Raw genomic sequence first — 17,203 nt, forward strand, 5'->3', positions numbered from 1 at the left:
GGAGACGGTGTTACCGGGGAAACTGGACGGAGCTGTGGCAGCAGAAGCTTAACGAAGCTCATCTAACATGAACACCATCACGGCATCGTTATGTGACAGGAAATATCATACTAAGAACATGTCAGTAGTCATCCAACTTTAAGATAAACTTCGAGCAAATAATAAAAAGTCCCTTATCCAAAATCTCCAAAATGGAGCCAGTGAGAATGATGTCATATCCTGTATACAGGATGTTAAAACTGCAAAAATGACACCCAGGTAGTAGAAAACTTGAATTATCCTCTAAGTTGTGTTTCAGTCACATGTGTTTAGGTGGATAAAACCCTGAATGTAGGCCTGTGTGTGTCCTGCGTCATATGTCCATACGTTCACATCAGTGAGACAGATGGACAAACACTGACTCACATCCAACAAGATGTATCGCTCTTTTCGGTCAGCTGGTGACCATAAATAACAGGTACCACAGTGACCTGAGTGTATGATGATGTTTTCTCTCTTTTCTGTAAATTACATCTGAAAAGTGGGGTCAAGTATTAGAATTTGAAGTGTCATTACACGTTTACGCCAGCAGAGAGCGCCAGTTATCTGTAGCGTCAAGCTGCAAAGCGGTGCATGGACTTCTCACCATGAGATGGTTAAACGGTATCAGAAATGCCATTAGGGCTCCAGTTTAAACTCTTTTTTTTTAATTTTAGTATCTAATTTATTGCTTATTTTATATGAATGACTCATTTGTTTACATTTTATTAATTCTATTTTACTTTAAAAAAATTTTTTTTATTTAAACGACAATGTGAAAGATATTTTCTGGTTTTATTCAATGTGTTTTCAGTGCACTGTTGTCAAATAGGTGGCATGGTGGCACAGTGGTTAGCCTGGTCGCCTCACAGCAAGGAGGTCCTGGGTTCGAGCCCCGGGGTAGTCCAACCTTGGGGGTCGTCCCGGGTCGTCCTCAGTGTGGAGTTTGCATGTTCTCCCCGTGTCTGTGTGGGTTTCCTCCCACAGTCCAAAGACATGTAGGTCAGGTGACTCGGCCGTACTAGATTGTCCCTAGGTGTGAATATGTGTGTGTGTGTGTTCGTGTGTGTGTGTGTGTGTGTGTGTGGGCCCTGTGTGATGGTCTGGCGGCCTGTCCAGGGTGTCTCCCCGCCTGCCACCCAATGACTGCTGTGATAGGCTCCAGCATCCCTGTGACCCTGACAGCAGGATAAGTGGTTCGGATGATGGACGGATGTTGTCAAATGGAACGATTTCCTTCCCTAAAACCAAGATCTAGTTTTCAGAAAGTCTTTCTCCAAAAATATGTGTTTGGGGAAAAAAAAACGGCGGTGGGGGTCGTCTCATAATCATCCATCCACCCATTATCCGAACCGCTTATCCTGCTTTCAGGGTCGCGGGAATGCTGGAGCCTATCCCAGCAGTCATTGTACAGCAGGCGGGGAGACACCCTGGAAAGGGCCGCCAGGCCATCACAGGGCCCACACACACACACACACACACACACACACACACACACACTCATACCTAGGGACAATTTAGTATGGCCGAGTCACCTGACCTACATGTCTTTGGACTGTGGGAGGAAACCGGAGCCCCCGGAGGAAACCCACGCAGAAACGGGGAGAACATGCAAACTCCACACAGAGGACGACCCGGGACGACCCCCTAGGTTGGACTACCCCGGGGCTCGAACCCAGAACCTTCTTGCTGTGAGGCGACCGTGGTAACCACTGTGCCACCCTAAATTCTCTTCATGTTCCATGTTTTATTTGGCAAACGCGTTTCCATCACAAGTTATTACATTACTTTTCACCTCGAGCCAGCACCAAACGTTTAATGTAACTTTGCGGGGTTTTATTTGATAGTTGCTGTTTCCTTCCAGCAGTTTGGATTTTTTCCCTCCATTTGAAGTGACTGGGATGTAAATGCAGTTAGTGTTCGACATCCATGACCATAAAAGAAAAGAAAAGCAAGAGTAGGCGAGGCTGGATTACCGACTGGGCGAAGAGGTCAACTGCCCTCGGACCCCCTGGGGCCCCACGTTCGCTATTTGTTGATTGGTTTGGGATGATTTGATTAATTGTAAATTTGTCTGGGAATATGCACCATTTAAACAACATCAACTGAAATGACGGGGACCTTCAGAGGGGCCGGTATCCACTCTGTACGTTCACCATGTACAGAGGGTGGACTGGTCGGGTTGGTGGCCCATAGCGGCCCCCTTGTGGGTTAATCCAGTCATAGTAAGGGAATCATACTCACTGCTGTTGGTCCTGCGTGGTTGTGCGCTGAGTGGGTGCACGGCAGAGCTGGTTGGCTGCGGGCCGCTGTGGCTAATGGCATTTTTTGGGTAGGTGGGGCCATCGGCGGGGGGCTGCTTGCTGTGCGCCTGGTTTAGCAGTGTGTTGAGGCTGTTATAGAGACTGGGGCTGAGGCCGCGGCCCGGGGCGAGGCCGGTGCCGTGGAGCGGGACGTCCTGGTTCTTCAGCAGCCCGGAGTGGAGACTCTGGTGTTGGTTGTTGATGTGGAGGAGGTGATGGTGGTGGGAGGGGAGGTGGGTTTGCTGTAGCGAGTGGAGCAGAGCCGCCTCGTTCTCATACACCGAACAGTCGCCGCCCAGGCTGCCTGAGCGATTGTGGCCAGACAACTGAAAGAGGAGGAAGAGTAGAAAGAAGGAGTGACAGGAGGAACACAAACATTCTGGGAGGTGGGCACCCTTAAAGGAATAGTTCGGACTCTTTGAAAACCGTTTCTGTTCTTTACTCACGGCTCATGCAGTCCAGATAGATTTTATTTTCTGTCATCCATCCTTCTCTTCATACCGGAGACAGCTCCAGCGTGTCAGCTACAGTTCAATGTAATTAATGGAGGACAAATCCACAATCCTCATTCAGTGTAAAAAAAACACTCCCAGGGTTCAGACAAAGCTAACATGATGCTAAGTTTCCGCTTGGTGTTTGCTGTGCCGTGGTGGAGCGACTCCTGCTGGTAGTCTCTTGTAGGTTGTGTGGAAGGAAGTACCACGGTAGGAAACATCTGTTAGCAATTATAAAAAATGGCCACACAGATGTGCTACAATAGACAGCAGTAGCATCACGTCAGCTTCGTCTGAACCGTGGACAGTTTTACTGCACTGAATGAGGACTGTGGACTCGTCCCCAATTAGTTGCGTTGACCTCTTGATCGCATGCCAGGGCTGCGAGTCCGGTTTTAAGAAAAGGATGCATGACTGTTAAATGAAATGTACTAAATGAGCCAAGAGTCTACAACAGTAGACTAGAAAAAGGATCACAAATCTGCACTGTCCAGGTCCGAGTCATTATGCTGAGAAGTTCGAGATGAGACACAGATCTTCAAAATGCACTCGAAACCGAGTCCACACTTGAGTACTACAACCCTGAACTATTAAGACTTTTTATTTGCTTAAGAAAATGCAAATCGCAAGGCACTGCAGCATTTCGACAAACCAGGAAGTAATTATTCACAGATCCTCCACCCGTGACATCACCGGCAGACATGATTTGCAATGGTGTTCCACAGACACACAGTTCTCAGTATATATATATAAATACATCCATCCACCCATCCATTATCCAAACTGCTCATCCTGCTCTCAGGGTCGCAGGGATGCTGCAGCCTATCCCAGCTGTCATTGGGCGGCAGGCGGGGAAACACCCTGGACAGACCACCAGGCCGTCACACAGGGCACACACACACACATTCACACCTAGGCACAAGTCAGTCTGGTGATCCACCTGACCTACATGTCTTTGGACTGTGGGAGGAAACCGGAGCCCCTGGAGGAAACCCACACAGACACGGGGAGAACATGCAAACTCCACACGGAGGACGACCCAGGACGACCCACCAAGGTTGGACTACCCCAGGGCTCGAACCCAGGACCTTCTTGCTGTGAGGCGACCGTGCTAACCACTGTGCCACCGCGCTGCTATATATATATATATTTATATATATATATATATGTATGTAGCAAGAGAGAGAGAGAGAATTTTGAAAATCTTGACTGTTTAACTTTAATCTCTTCCCTCTGCTAATCTGTCCGTCGCTTGGCGTTTCCTACCTGGTAACCATCCAGCGGGATGAGAACAGGAAGGCTGCTCTGGCGGCCGTGTCTCCAGTTCTGGAACAGCCTCTGCTGGGCTTCGACCTTCTCCTTTTCCCTCTCCACACTCCTCTGGCCCTCCCTGAGTCTGTCAAGGTTCTGCTGGTACTCCTGCCGCTGGGCCTCCAGGGCCTCCCGCTCGCAGCGCAGCCGCTCTGCCTCCAGGTGGCACCGCCGCTCACGCTCCTCCAACAGGCTCTCCTGCTCGCTCTTGGAGAAAAGACCACTGGGCATGAGGAGGAGCGCTGCTTGCCTTAGTTATTTCAATGTTACTACACCTCAGAGTTGTTATGACATGGTTTATATGCTTGAAAATATAAATGTGAAAAAAAAATACCACGGTAAGATAGTTTTTTGGGGGTGGGGATTTCCTCCCCTTTTTCCCCCCAATTGTATCCAGCCAATTACCCCACTCTTACGAGCCACCCCAGTCGCTGCTCCACCCCCTCTGCCAATCCAGGGAAGGCTGCGGACTACCACATGCCTCCTCCGATAGCTGCGGAGTCGCCAGCTGCTTCTTTTCACCTGACAGTGAGGAGTTTCACCAGGGGGACGTAGCGCGTGAGAGGATCACGCTATTCCCCCCAGTTCCCCCTCCCCCCTGAACAGGCGCCCCGACCGACCAGAGGAGGCACTAGTGCAGCGATCAGGACACACACCCACATCCGGCTTCCCACCCGCAGACACGGCCAATTGTCTGTAGGGATGCCTGACCATGCCGGAGAATTCGACGGGTAACACAGGGATTCGAACTGGCGATCCCTGTGTTGATGGGCAACGGAGTAGACCGCCACGCTACCTGGACGCCTCAGATTAATTGACATTTGTTGTAGATGTACGGCGAACATTAGCGAACATACAACTGATGCATTATTTAAACATTTACTGTGGAGAAGCTTCACTGGACCCACTGGTCGACTCTTTAAAATCATGTTAATTCAAAGTTGTTATGAATGTGGCTCACCTGTTGTCTGTCTCTGATGACACATTCTCTGTCCCAGCGCTGCTGCTCCTGTTTCAGTTTGGTGTGAAGTCTCTGAACGCCATCCCCCTCCTCTCTCTTCCTCTCCATAGACTTCTTCTCCGCCTCCTCTCTCCTCCTGCTGATGCTTTTCAGCCTCTCCTGCTCCTGGACGGCACGGAAAACAAAATGACTTCCCTTGAGTCATCATTGGTTAAGTGACTGGAGACTTGGATAGAGACGGTCAGTCAGACGTCTTTGATTTAAAGGTTTTGATTTCTTGACGATTTTAGTTTTGTTGACTGAAATTTGAATAAAATCTCCTCAGATTTAATGTCCACAAACTGCCCATCTATGTTATGTGAAATTGCAGATAATCTAGACTATTATAATACTACTACTACTACTACTACTACTATTCAGTCATTCATCTTCAGCCGCTTCTCCGGGGTCGGATCGCAGTGGCAGCAAGCTAAGTAGGGCACTCCAGACGTCCCTCTCCCCAGTAACGCCCTCCAGCTCCTCCTGGGGGATCCCAAGGCGTTCCCAGGCCAGATTGGACATTTAGTCCCTCCAGTGAGTTCTGGGTCTACCCTGGGGTCTCCTCCCAGTTGGCTGTGCCTGGTAAACCTCCAAAGGAAGGCGCCCAGGAGGCGTCCTAATCAGATGCCCGAACCATCTCAACTGGCTCCTTTCGATGCGAAGGAGCAGCGGCTCTACTCTGAGCCCAGACACCCTACGGAGGAAACTAATTTCAGCCACTTGTATCCACGATCTCACCCTTTTGGTCACTACCCAAAGCTCATGACCATAGGTGAGGGTTGGAACGAAGACTGACTGGTAAATTGAGAGCTTTGCCTTCCGGCTCAGCTCCCTCTTCACCACAACGGTCCGGTACAATGTCCACATTACTGCTGATGCTGCACCAATCCACCTGTCAATCTCCCGCTCCATCCTACCCTCACTCGTGAACAAGACCCCGAGATACTTGAACTCCTTCACTTGAGGCAAACTACTACTACTAATAATAGTACTATTGTGTACATTAGGATTCATCGCCTTATGTGTGTACCTGGTTATTTTGAATGGGAGCGATGGTGCAGAGTTGTGGTCGCTCTCCTTCAAGAAGAAGAAGCTTCTGGACTTCATAGCAGCTGTCCTGCAGGGTGATAGCAGCCTGCAAAACACCAGAAACAGACAGCTGATCACAATACACATCTGTATGAAGTCCATAATATGCTGTATTTCATTCTTGTTGGAAAATCAAAGTTTCTTTTTTTTTTTTGTGTGGATTCCCCCCCCCCCCTTTTTTTCTCTCCCAATTGTATCCGGCCAATTACCCCACTCTTCCAAGGGGTCCCGGTCGCTGCTGCACCCCCTCTGCCGATCCAGGGAGGGCTGCAGACTACCACATGCCTCCTCCGATACACATGGAGTCGCCAGCCGCTTCTTTTCACCTGACAGTGAGGAGTTTCACGAGGGGGATGTAGCGCATGGGAGGATCACACTATTCCTCCCAGTTCCCATTCCCCCCCGAACAGGAGCCCTCACTGACCAGAGGAGGTGCTAGTGCAGCGACTAGGACAAACACCCACATCCGGCTTTCCACCCACAGACATGGCCAATTCTGTCTGTAGGGATGCCATATGGCGGTAACATGGGGATTCAAACTGGCGATCCCTGTGTTGGTAGGTAACAGAATAGACCGCTATGCTACCCGGACACCCCAGAATATCAAAGTTTCTGTGAAACATTTCCCCAACCCCAATGTTACTCGGATACAGTTGTCTGACATCACAGAAAGGCTTGCTTTTAATTTTATACAGGCGATTTGGTTACTGGACCAGTATCTTTGCCAATTTTCAAATTTTGTAGCTTGTGTAGCTAACATTAGCATGGTCCATGCAAACATCTTCTTTTGTAATTATCCACGGTTGGGCTCGCTTTAAGCAACCTGCTGTTCTGGAAGACTTTGAATTTGGAGGTCTGAAATTTCAAATAGGAAATCCAAACGTCTCCAAGTTAAATGGAATGCAGCACTCGGACCAGAGTTAAAGTAACTAATCACTAGACCATTTCAGTGAATTTGCTGACATTTGCACGCCAAAAACCATGTACTACTACTACTTCTACTTTCAGCTGTTCCTGTTAGGGGGCGCCACAGCAGATCATCTGTTTCCATCTCTTCCTGTCATCTACAGCTTCCTCTGTCACACCAGCCACCTGCATGTCCTCCCTCATCACATCCATAAACCTCCTCTTTGGCTTTCCTCTTTTCCTCTTCCCTGGCAGCGCCATATTAACCCAGCCCCTGAGGATGCACAAGCCAGTGCATTCTCAGTGCTGGTCCCAAACCCGGATAAATGGGGAGGGTTGTGCCAGGAAGGGCATCCGGTGTAAAATCTTCCCCAAATCAAATATGTGGATCATAAAACAAATTTCCACACCGGATCGGTCGAGGCCTGGGTTACCAACGTTAAAAACCATGTAAAGGTTAAAAATAGGGCTGCCCCGACCAAAGATTTTATCAGTGGACAAGTAATTGTTAGTTCAAGCCATTAGTCAACTAGTCGGTGCACATTTAGGGTTAATACTCCTGTCTGTACCCCTGACCGAGGCATGGCAAGATGAACTGGAGTTGGTCCTCGGGCGCTGCACAGCAGCTGCCCATTGTTCCTAGCTACACAGCTAGAATGGGTTAGATGCAGAGGAAAGATTTCCCCACGGGGATTAATAGAGTAATAAAAATAAAATTAAAATAAAAAAAGTTTTATATTAATATTAATTAAAATTTTTATTAAAAAATGTTTTTAGGGTATCAGAAAATGGCTTGAGTACTGGGGCTGAGAAAGAATATTTTAACATTGTTAACACTGTGCTACATCAGATAAATACAAAAATGCAACAAGGAGCATTTAAATTATAAATAAAAATATGAAATAAATATATATTATAAATAAATAAAAATTAATACATATAAATTATAATAAATCTATATAAATAAAAATATTATAAATAAACAAATACTATAAATATTAAAATATAAATTGGACAGGTACAATTGGGGAGGAAAAAAATATATAATCCAGTGATTCAAGTAAATTCTTTTGAGTCTCATCATTACTTGAATCACTGGATTATTTTGCTCCTTATTTGTTGAGCACTTTCCCCTATATATATAATTTTTACAAAGGCAAGCATGAAGCGAGCTGCATGTTAACCACACCGGCAAAAGAGGTGATGAGTAATGATTCTGAATATGTCAGAACCAGCAAACAACTTTATAAAACAAATGATAAATAAAACAGCCTTTTAAAACCCCACAATTTGGATTTTCTCTCTGACATAGTCTAATAACCGCAGGGATCAGCCATGTACACGTGAATGTCTCTTCACTGACTGACTGAGTGTTGCCACTTCCTGTCTGTCGTTTCAGATTAAAAGCCCTCGTACCTTTCATACAGTTTTTTTTTTCTGCGACTAAGTGACCAATGAAACCTTGGCTGACTGAGACTCCTCTCATTGACTAACGTTTGGTCGACTATTTGCGGGCCGCCCAAGTTAAAAACATGTCAGTCAGGCTGGTCTTGGTACTGTGTGGTGTTGGCATAACAGGATAAACACAGCTGCAGGTAACAACATTAATAATGGCACTGTTTGATTTAGATGTGCCAGCACATTTATCAGCATCGACAGACAGACACACAGACAGAGCCAGCACTAACAACTGTCAATAGTACTGGTCCATGCTGGTTCTTTGGTGCACCTACGTCCAACACAGCCATTTTTAATGTTATTAGCTGTTGACCTCGGACCAGAGGCAGAGCGTTGTGTCATTTCCCCTGTGTCTCTGACTGGACCGGCAAATCCATCCATTATCCAAACAGCTTATCCTGCTGTCAGGGTCGCGGGGATGCTGGAGCCTATTCCAGCAGTCATTGGGTGGCAGGGGGGGAGACACCCTGGACAGGCTGCCAGGCCATCACACAGGGCCCACACACACACACACACACACACACACACATTCACCCCTAGGGACAATTTAGTATGGCCGATTCACCTGACCTACATGTCTTTGGACTGTGGGAGGAAACCGCAGCACCTGGAGGAAACTCACGCAGACACGGGGAGAACATGCAAACTCCACCCACAGGACGACCCCCACGGTTGGACTACCCTGGGGCTCAAACCCAGAACCTTCTTGCTATGAGGCGACCGTGCTAAGCACTGCACCGCCTTGCTGCCCACTATCTATGTTATGTAACTTAAAAATAGTAACATCTGACAATTTTTGCCTCTTTTTAGGTGGCAGGAGTGAAAAGTAGACATCCTCCATATTTGTTGTGTTATGGTTTCAAAATGAGGGAGACAGTTGGAGAACAATGAGATATAAAATACTATGTAGGCTCTACAGGATGATTTCTTTTCCTGGGCAACTGTCATGGTTTTTTCCAAATGATGTACAGATTTCCAGGCATTCCATTATCTCAAACGGCTTGACAAATTATGTATATAGCTGCCGTACATGGAGAAAAATCACCCCGGTGGAGCATAGGTTTGGGCTAAGCCCCGAATGTTTACAGTGTCTGGCTCCGCCCCTGCCTTGGACACTACTGACGGGACTTTTGTGTCCTTGCTCACCTGCAGACTGTAGAGCAGCTGGGTCAGACTCTGGACGCCCTCTGCCACCTACAGGAGACTGTGTTATTGCAGGAGAACAGTAATGGACTGTATGTACACCTTTACCCATCAACATGCATCATTCATAAGGAACTATGGCTGCTGAACCTTTAACTGCGTCCCATTGAGGTCTCCTCTCCTCGGCTCTCCTGCGGGGCTCCACAGCAACCCGTCTTGCCCCGCCCACTCGTCTGATACCAGAGAGGTGGAGCTCACACTGACTGTGCTCAGATAATCCGCTATTAAAAAAATAAAAGAGGAAGCGTAAGAAAATGACTTCCAGCTCTGACATACAGTAAGTGAAGTAAATGTTAAATAGATAGTTTAGCAAAGTGATTAGTCAATGACTCCGTAAGAAAAGAATAAGTAAACAGTCAACTTGGCAACTGGACAGTGGTCAGTCAGTGCGTTTATATGCACAGTTAAGGTGAGCTACGGTTACAGCTCGATCAGGCCATGTAACTGGACTACTGTCGTTGTCCCAGTATACAAGAACCGGGGGAGAATCGATTTATTGACGGAAGTATGTCCGACCCCGGTACGGTAGGTGGCGATATGCCCCCTTTCAGCTGGTTGCTACTGGACCTTCTTCCGGTTGACCTATTGCGTCACAGATCAAACAAGCAACAAAGAAGTTAGCAAGTGGCAAGCGGGTTCCATGTGAAAACATGGACAACTTTACACCGCAGTACATTTCATACATACTTTCATACGCCTCTTTCTTAGTTCGTCATTCTGCGTTCTCCTTCCATCCATATACGTTAGGATATTCAACTCCTTTAGCTGACACAACATGAAGTTTGTCTCCTCGTCTGTCCAGAAATGCGTGGTTCTCGCTCCAGCACTCGCCATGTTGATACTGTTGATACTACGCTGTTCAACTTCCGGGTGAAAGACCGCCGCGGGAACTATGGATCATGCGCAGAACACCTAGGCCAGTTCGGGGCCGATTGAAGCGTATACATGCCAGAGTAAATCCATCCCCAACCGCGTCATCTAGGTGTGTTAGTCCCACTTCCTGATATTCCATTTAGTACGACATCAGTCAGACTAACATAATAAATCCACTTTTTCTAACATCATGTAAATATACTGCGTGTGGCCTACTCGAAGATTTCAAGCGATAAAAAGATGCATAAAATTCTATGTAGAGTGTCTGTCCAATGTTTGGAGACTCCACTTTGATGGTCAGAATGACCTTCAAAACCACCACAGGTTGATGTGTTTCAATGGAAAGCTGTTTTGGATCTGACTTAAGCAGTCATACTTTGGGGATCGTGATATTTCTCAACTGTTTCAGCTGTTTAAACAACATCCAGGGAAAACAGGGTAAAAGATTTTCAAGAGGGGTTTTTAACAACAGTTTGGAAAAAGAAAACTCCGATCACTATTTAGGCAGAACCCACTCCTCATGTCAGGGAGGCCACTTTGATGAACATGGAGTTGAGTGCTGCATACACATACCCAGAGTTAAAGGCTGTTTTTTTGTTGTTGTGTGGATTCCACCCCCCCCCCTTTTCCCCCAGTTGTACTTGGCCAATTACCCCACTCTTCTGAGCCGTCCCGGTCACTGCTCCACTCTCTCTGCCAACCCAGGGAGGGCTGCAGACTACCATGTCTCCTCTGATACATGTGGAGTCACCAGCTGCTTCTTTTCACCTGACAGTGAGGAGTTTTGCTGCGTTCGATTATAACTCGGAGGTCGGAAATTCCTAGTTCCCACTAGGAAAAATCACATAAAATGGCACGTGAGCTCGGAGTTCCTAGTCGCGAACTCGAGTTGCTTTTCTCAACCCCCAGTTCACGACACGGAATTAGATGACGTCACATCAACATGGCTGCACACAGTGTCAACGGTAAAATATTAATCTTTATCAAACTTTACAAGACTGTATGCTTTTAAAAACTCCTTTAAGTTTGATTTTCAGCATGGTATGCTTTTAGATCAATAAAGATACCCTATACAATAGTTGGTTAAACATATAAAATTAAATATTAGTTGTTATTAGCGGTTTTAAAAGGTTAACCTATTGCTAATCACAAGGTCACTAACTTGAAAATGCTCGTTGGCAACGATAACGAGACGAAAACTCTGAACCATGATGATATAAAAAAGTATTTGATTCCAGCCTATTGTTGACGAAAATATGACAACATTGCTAGCGAGCTGTCATTGAAATCCACTCTGGACTTCTTCCATATGGATGAAATATCTCTGCAGCTTCTGGTGCTCAGCATTGCGGGCGCCCATGTTTTTTCCCGCCTGGTAGCTCGAACACAAGGATGTCGGTAATGACGTGTTCCCAACTTCCGACCTCCCACCTCCAGGCATAAACGAATGGCGCATTTCACCAGGGGGACGTAGCGTGTGGGAGGATCAATCAATCAAGTTGCATTTTATATAGCGCTTTCGCTATTCCCCCTCCCCCCTGAACAGATGCCCGGCTGACCAGGGGAGGCGCTAGTGCAATGACCAGGACATATACTATACACATCTGGCTTCCCACCTGCAGACACGGCCAACTGTGTCTGTAGGGACGCCTGACCAAGCCAGAGGTACCACATGGATTTGAACTGGTGAGCCCTGTGTTTGTAGGCAACGGAATAGACCGCCACGCCACTCAGACGCCCTGTTAAAGTCTGTTTAATGTTAGCAAAACCTTTTCAGGCATTTTTTTCTCAGTTCATTGAAAAGTAATAGTGAAACTCTAACGATTACTCAGAAAATTTGACAAAGGTGGGCTGTCCCCAAACTGTTGACAAGAGGCGTATAGCAATATATGTACACATACAGTACACGTGTGTGTGTGTGTGTGTGTGTGTGTGTGTGTGGCGCTAACGTTCAGAAGGGGACTCCTGGATACTGCCATGGCTGGTGTAGCTGCAGAACTCGGGTCCTCGGCCAGGAGAGCTCTTGTTGTGAATACAGGATGTATCGCATGTCTGCAGAATGGCTATAAGTTTCTCCGCTGCAGAGGGAGGAAGTTTATGATGTTAGCAATACACAGTTTCCTGTATAGAGCATGGACAGATCTCTGATAAGTTCTAAATGCTGGCACTGAAAGGAAACTACTACATATATGTACCTCTCATGGCTACCAAATACTTACTGATCTATCATCCCTACCAAACATCTGTATGGTTTTATTACTCATGCTTATCTTTGAAACCAGGTGGTTGTGTTTGGTTGGAGTGAAGAGGCATGTGCGTGCACTCAGGCCTCCATGAAAGATTTTTTTGGGGGGGGGGGTGGCTGTGGCCCATGATGTTCAACCCATCCTGTCTGCCCTACCTTCTTTCAAGGCGGCTGCAAGTAGCGTGGAAGCCTGCCGTGACGTTTCAACGTCAGTGTCCAGCTGGACCAGGAGGTGGCGCTGTGGTACGGGCTCTGTTGAGCGGAGGGTTAACTCGGTGAGCTCGGCATACAGCTGTAATTTCTCTTCCAGGCTGCTGCAGATTCGCTGGTCCTGACCCAACAGAGTCTCTGTGCAAACAAATCAAACGCTCGCTGCAGTGAGATAAACATTTTTTTTGTCAGGCGAAGTCTTATTACTTTTAAATCTGATAAAAGTCAGCGTTTCAGAACCACACGGCCTCCAAGATATACACTCACAAGCACATGAAACAGACAACAGATAAGAAAAGGGTAAGTAATAATAAACATTTATCTTGAGGAGATGTTAAAATGGTTTTTCTGACCTTGGAACTTGTGGATCTTCTGAACTCTTGCCTCCGCCACTCTCTTCAACTCCTCCGACTCGGCGCTCCGCTCCTCCTCCTCCTCCTCTTCAGGGCAACTACCATGCAGACCAGGGGGTTAAACAATAATTAACATACAAGAGTAAGTGCATGCATGGACACACACACACATGCATGCAAACACGGGTGGACAAACTCAAACAGACACTGCAAAAGTAGAGACACACAGTTGTCAGGCAGTCACTAAGAATGGAGGGGGGGTAATTATTATCACAAAAAGAGTTTATTAACACGAGGGCGTCCGGGTAGCGTAACAGTCTATTCCGTCGCTTACCAACACAGGGATCGCTGGTTCGAATCCCCGTGTTACCTCCGGCTTGGTCGGGCGTCCCTACAGACACAATTGGCCATGTCTGCGGGTGGGGAGCCGGATGTGGGTATGTGTCCTGGTCACTGCACTAGCGCCTCCTCTGGTTGGTCGGGGTGCCTGTTTGGGGGGGGGGACTGGGGGGAATAGTGCGATCCTCCCACGCGCTACGTCCCCCTGGTGAAACTCCTCGATGCAGGAAAAGAAGCGGCTGGCGACTCCACATGAATCGGAGGAGGCATGTGGTAGTCTGCAGCCCTCCCCGGATCGGCAGAGAGGGTGGAGCAGCGACCGGGACGGCTCGGAAAAGTGGGGTAATTGGCCAGATACAATTTGGGAGAAAAAGGGAAAAATCCACAAAAAAAACGTTTTAACACACACACACACACACCTCTCCACAGCCTGGCGTATGTGTTTCATCCATGCATTCCTCTCCTCTCTGGTGGTAGTGTGAACTTCATACATCTCTGGTCCTACGGAGGAGGCGGAGATCAGGAACATCCCTCTCTCCTCGTTGGCGACTTCTCTAACGATGAGTTTCTGCAGGGGGATGACAGGAGGCTTCTGGTCCTGCGCACACGGAGAGAAGACTGAATTATTCGTTGGGTTTAACGCAGCTCGACAGCAGGGTAAGTCAGACGGGTTGTTTCTGACCCTGAAATGTAAAGGCCAGCTTCCCGGCTCAACACATACCACTGCAGCAAACACAAAGCGCTGATCCTTCTCTTGCAAGAAAACCAGAATGTCAGTGAGCAGGAGGGCCAAGGTGTCTGAAAGGAGAGAGATGGAGGAGAAAAGGAGACAGCGTCTTTTAACTCTTCCAGACATGCAGGCCAACCTGTGAAAGGCAGTTTTCCGTGTCGGGGGTTATGTATGAATGCAAGCCAGAGTTAACTTTCTGGAAAAAGCTGCATGGGTAATTTTCCAACTCAAGACTGAGTCATATTTTCAGGAATGTTTCGGAGCGATGACAATTGGTACAAAAATCGTAAGCTTGCCAGGCCAGTTTTACAAACACACTTTTATTAGGAGTGAGAGAACCATCACAAGGAATGTGGGTTTTTTATTTTTAGTTTCCCCCCTTGTATCCGGCCAATTACCCCATACTACCACATGCCTCCTCCGATACATGTGGAGTCGCCAGCCGCTTCTTTTCACCTGACAGTGAGGAGTTTCACCAGGGGGACGGAGCACATAGGAGGATCATGCTATTCCCCCCGGTTCCCTCTCCCCCCCAAACTGGCACCCCGACCAACCAGAGGAGGCGCTAGTGCAGCAACCAGGACACATACCCACATCCAGCTTCCCACCCGCAGACACGGCCAATTGTGTCTGTAGGGACACCTGACCAAGCTGGAGGTAACATGGGGATTCAAACCTACGATCTCCATGTTGGTAGGCAACGGAATAGACCACTACGCTACACAGACACCCCTTAGTTTTGTTTTCTGATGGAAGACGACAAACGTCTGCTAGTTTTATTTCTGTATGCGCTGCAGGATCAGTGCAGGATGTAATGGTGCCATAGGATATCAACACCGCGTTAGATATGGCGTCTCTGGATTTGATATGAATGTAAAACCAGTCATTGAGTACCAACGTCATTAAGCCCTCCCACCAACATGATCTGGCCATGTTCAGCACGGCTATCAAATGAGAGCATGGTTCGGATCCATTCCACGCCGAATGGTTTCTTCCTGTGCTGAGAACCATTCGGCCGTGCTATGGAAAGGGACCATATGTGTGAAAGGGGCTTACATGAAACAGCATTCTCATTTCATTACTGTCATGTTCATGTCTTGGGCATACCTTTCAGCCTGCCGGTGGCGGTCTTCCAGTAGACCAGACCCTTATGCTGCAGGCTCCTGTGCTGGCTGCGGAGGTCCTGCTTGCGGAAAACTTTGCCGTTCTTCAGCTTGGCCAGGCTCTTGTTCTCCAGCCGGGCCAGCACCTCCTGCAGCTCCTGACCTCTCTCGTACTTACTCACACTCAGGTTGACGGCAGCGATGACATCACGGATCTGAGCCAGCGCATGCGACAAGTCAGTGTGCTCTTGGCTTCCCTCTGTGAGCGGACCAAACGCAGCACTCAGAAGAAAGTAGATTTACATTGTGCTCAATGTTTAATCCGCTACAAGGAGTTTTTCACTGATTATTATTTTTTTTTATTTTTTTTTTTGGAATGAAGTGTCTTGCCAAAGGGCACAACTGCACACAGGTCATATCTGAGATCCTGACATAAGCAACCCTCCAGTTGTCAGCCCGGTCCAAACCATGATTACCGAACTAGTCCTGGGAATCAAACTGGCGACCCACCAGATATTGTCACCACCCTCTTCCTGCCTCAAGTTAGCACTTGATTAGTGTATACTGTGTTCAGTTTAAACCATTTAATATCTTTACCTACCCTGAGTGTACTGTATTATCCTTTCCAGTAGTACCGGGTACTTTGTGATACGTTGTGTAACTAGCAGGATAAACTCCGGTACTTCTCGCCGCCTGACCAGTGAGTTGTTGCTCTGTTGCTGAGAGAGAGAGAGAGAGAGAGAGAACATCACATCAGTCAAACCTCCCAGAGTCAAACATTTCAAAGAATTTTGAAAATGGCGATCTACACAGGTTAGACACCAGAGGTGGCAAAACCAGACCCAGAGAGTAATAGTCTGGACCATGAATTTCTTCCATTCATGCACTAAACTTCCCTACCTATCCAAAGAGTGGTACTGCTTAGAATCCACTGGTTTAGTACATGGGTGAAGCAAATATATGGACAGGACTTTTACTTTCTGGACCTGGTTTTGCCACCTGTCGGAGACCTCGCTGGAAGCACGGGGATGGGGGCCTACTTTGACAAACAGCTGTAGTTTCTTGTTCTGCTGTTGCAGTTCTTTGAAGACGTTGACGGCCTCGGTGTGGTGGCTGCAGAACTCCCCATAGACCTGCTTCATCTTCTCAGCATTTTCATCTGAAAACTGAGACCCAAGCCATCACAAACAAGAGGGCGGATGCATCGTGTGTGTGTGTGTGTGTGTGTGCTTGTGTTTTTAGTTTATCTATTCTCATGAGGAACACTTCCTCATTAGAGTAGTTAAACCCTAGAACCTTTTAGTGAGTTTGTTGATGTCTACAGGTTAAAAATCATGTACTGGTTTAAAACTAACCCTAACCCTATAACATTAATGCTGGCTCTGATTGATTTAGGTGACAGACACAGCACTGACAGACAGAGAGACAGAGCCAGCACTAACAATTGTCAACAGTACTGTCAGTACTGTTTCGTTGGCACAGTACATCCAATACAGCCATTATTAGTGATATTAGCTGCAGCTATGTTTATCCTGCTATGCTAACATCACGGGGTACCAGGACCTGCC

General features: G+C 47.3%; 1 protein-coding gene across 6 annotated transcripts in view; it reads right to left on the reverse strand.

Moving 5' to 3' along the window:
- arhgef28a (Rho guanine nucleotide exchange factor (GEF) 28a) overlaps nucleotides 1-17,203 on the reverse strand; it is a 61,841-nt gene that overhangs the window by 2,106 nt on the left and 42,532 nt on the right. For all 6 annotated transcript variants that reach the window (XM_056296863.1, XM_056296846.1, XM_056296855.1 and 3 more), the window contains 14 exons: nucleotides 16,676-16,801; nucleotides 16,237-16,354; nucleotides 15,640-15,894; nucleotides 14,524-14,600; nucleotides 14,222-14,400; nucleotides 13,464-13,561; nucleotides 13,057-13,248; nucleotides 12,605-12,733; nucleotides 9,873-10,003; nucleotides 9,726-9,773; nucleotides 6,157-6,261; nucleotides 5,088-5,252; nucleotides 4,082-4,333; nucleotides 2,263-2,647 (listed from right to left, as the gene is read on the reverse strand). In XM_056296863.1, coding sequence (XP_056152838.1) covers nucleotides 2,263-2,647; nucleotides 4,082-4,333; nucleotides 5,088-5,252; nucleotides 6,157-6,261; nucleotides 9,726-9,773; nucleotides 9,873-10,003; nucleotides 12,605-12,733; nucleotides 13,057-13,248; nucleotides 13,464-13,561; nucleotides 14,222-14,400; nucleotides 14,524-14,600; nucleotides 15,640-15,894; nucleotides 16,237-16,354; nucleotides 16,676-16,801 — 2,260 coding nt within the window. The remainder of the gene's footprint in view (nucleotides 1-2,262; nucleotides 2,648-4,081; nucleotides 4,334-5,087; nucleotides 5,253-6,156; nucleotides 6,262-9,725; nucleotides 9,774-9,872; nucleotides 10,004-12,604; nucleotides 12,734-13,056; nucleotides 13,249-13,463; nucleotides 13,562-14,221; nucleotides 14,401-14,523; nucleotides 14,601-15,639; nucleotides 15,895-16,236; nucleotides 16,355-16,675; nucleotides 16,802-17,203) is intronic.

This window comes from Lampris incognitus, chromosome 1 (assembly GCF_029633865.1).
Source record: "Lampris incognitus isolate fLamInc1 chromosome 1, fLamInc1.hap2, whole genome shotgun sequence".
Lineage (NCBI taxonomy): Eukaryota > Metazoa > Chordata > Actinopteri > Lampriformes > Lampridae > Lampris > Lampris incognitus.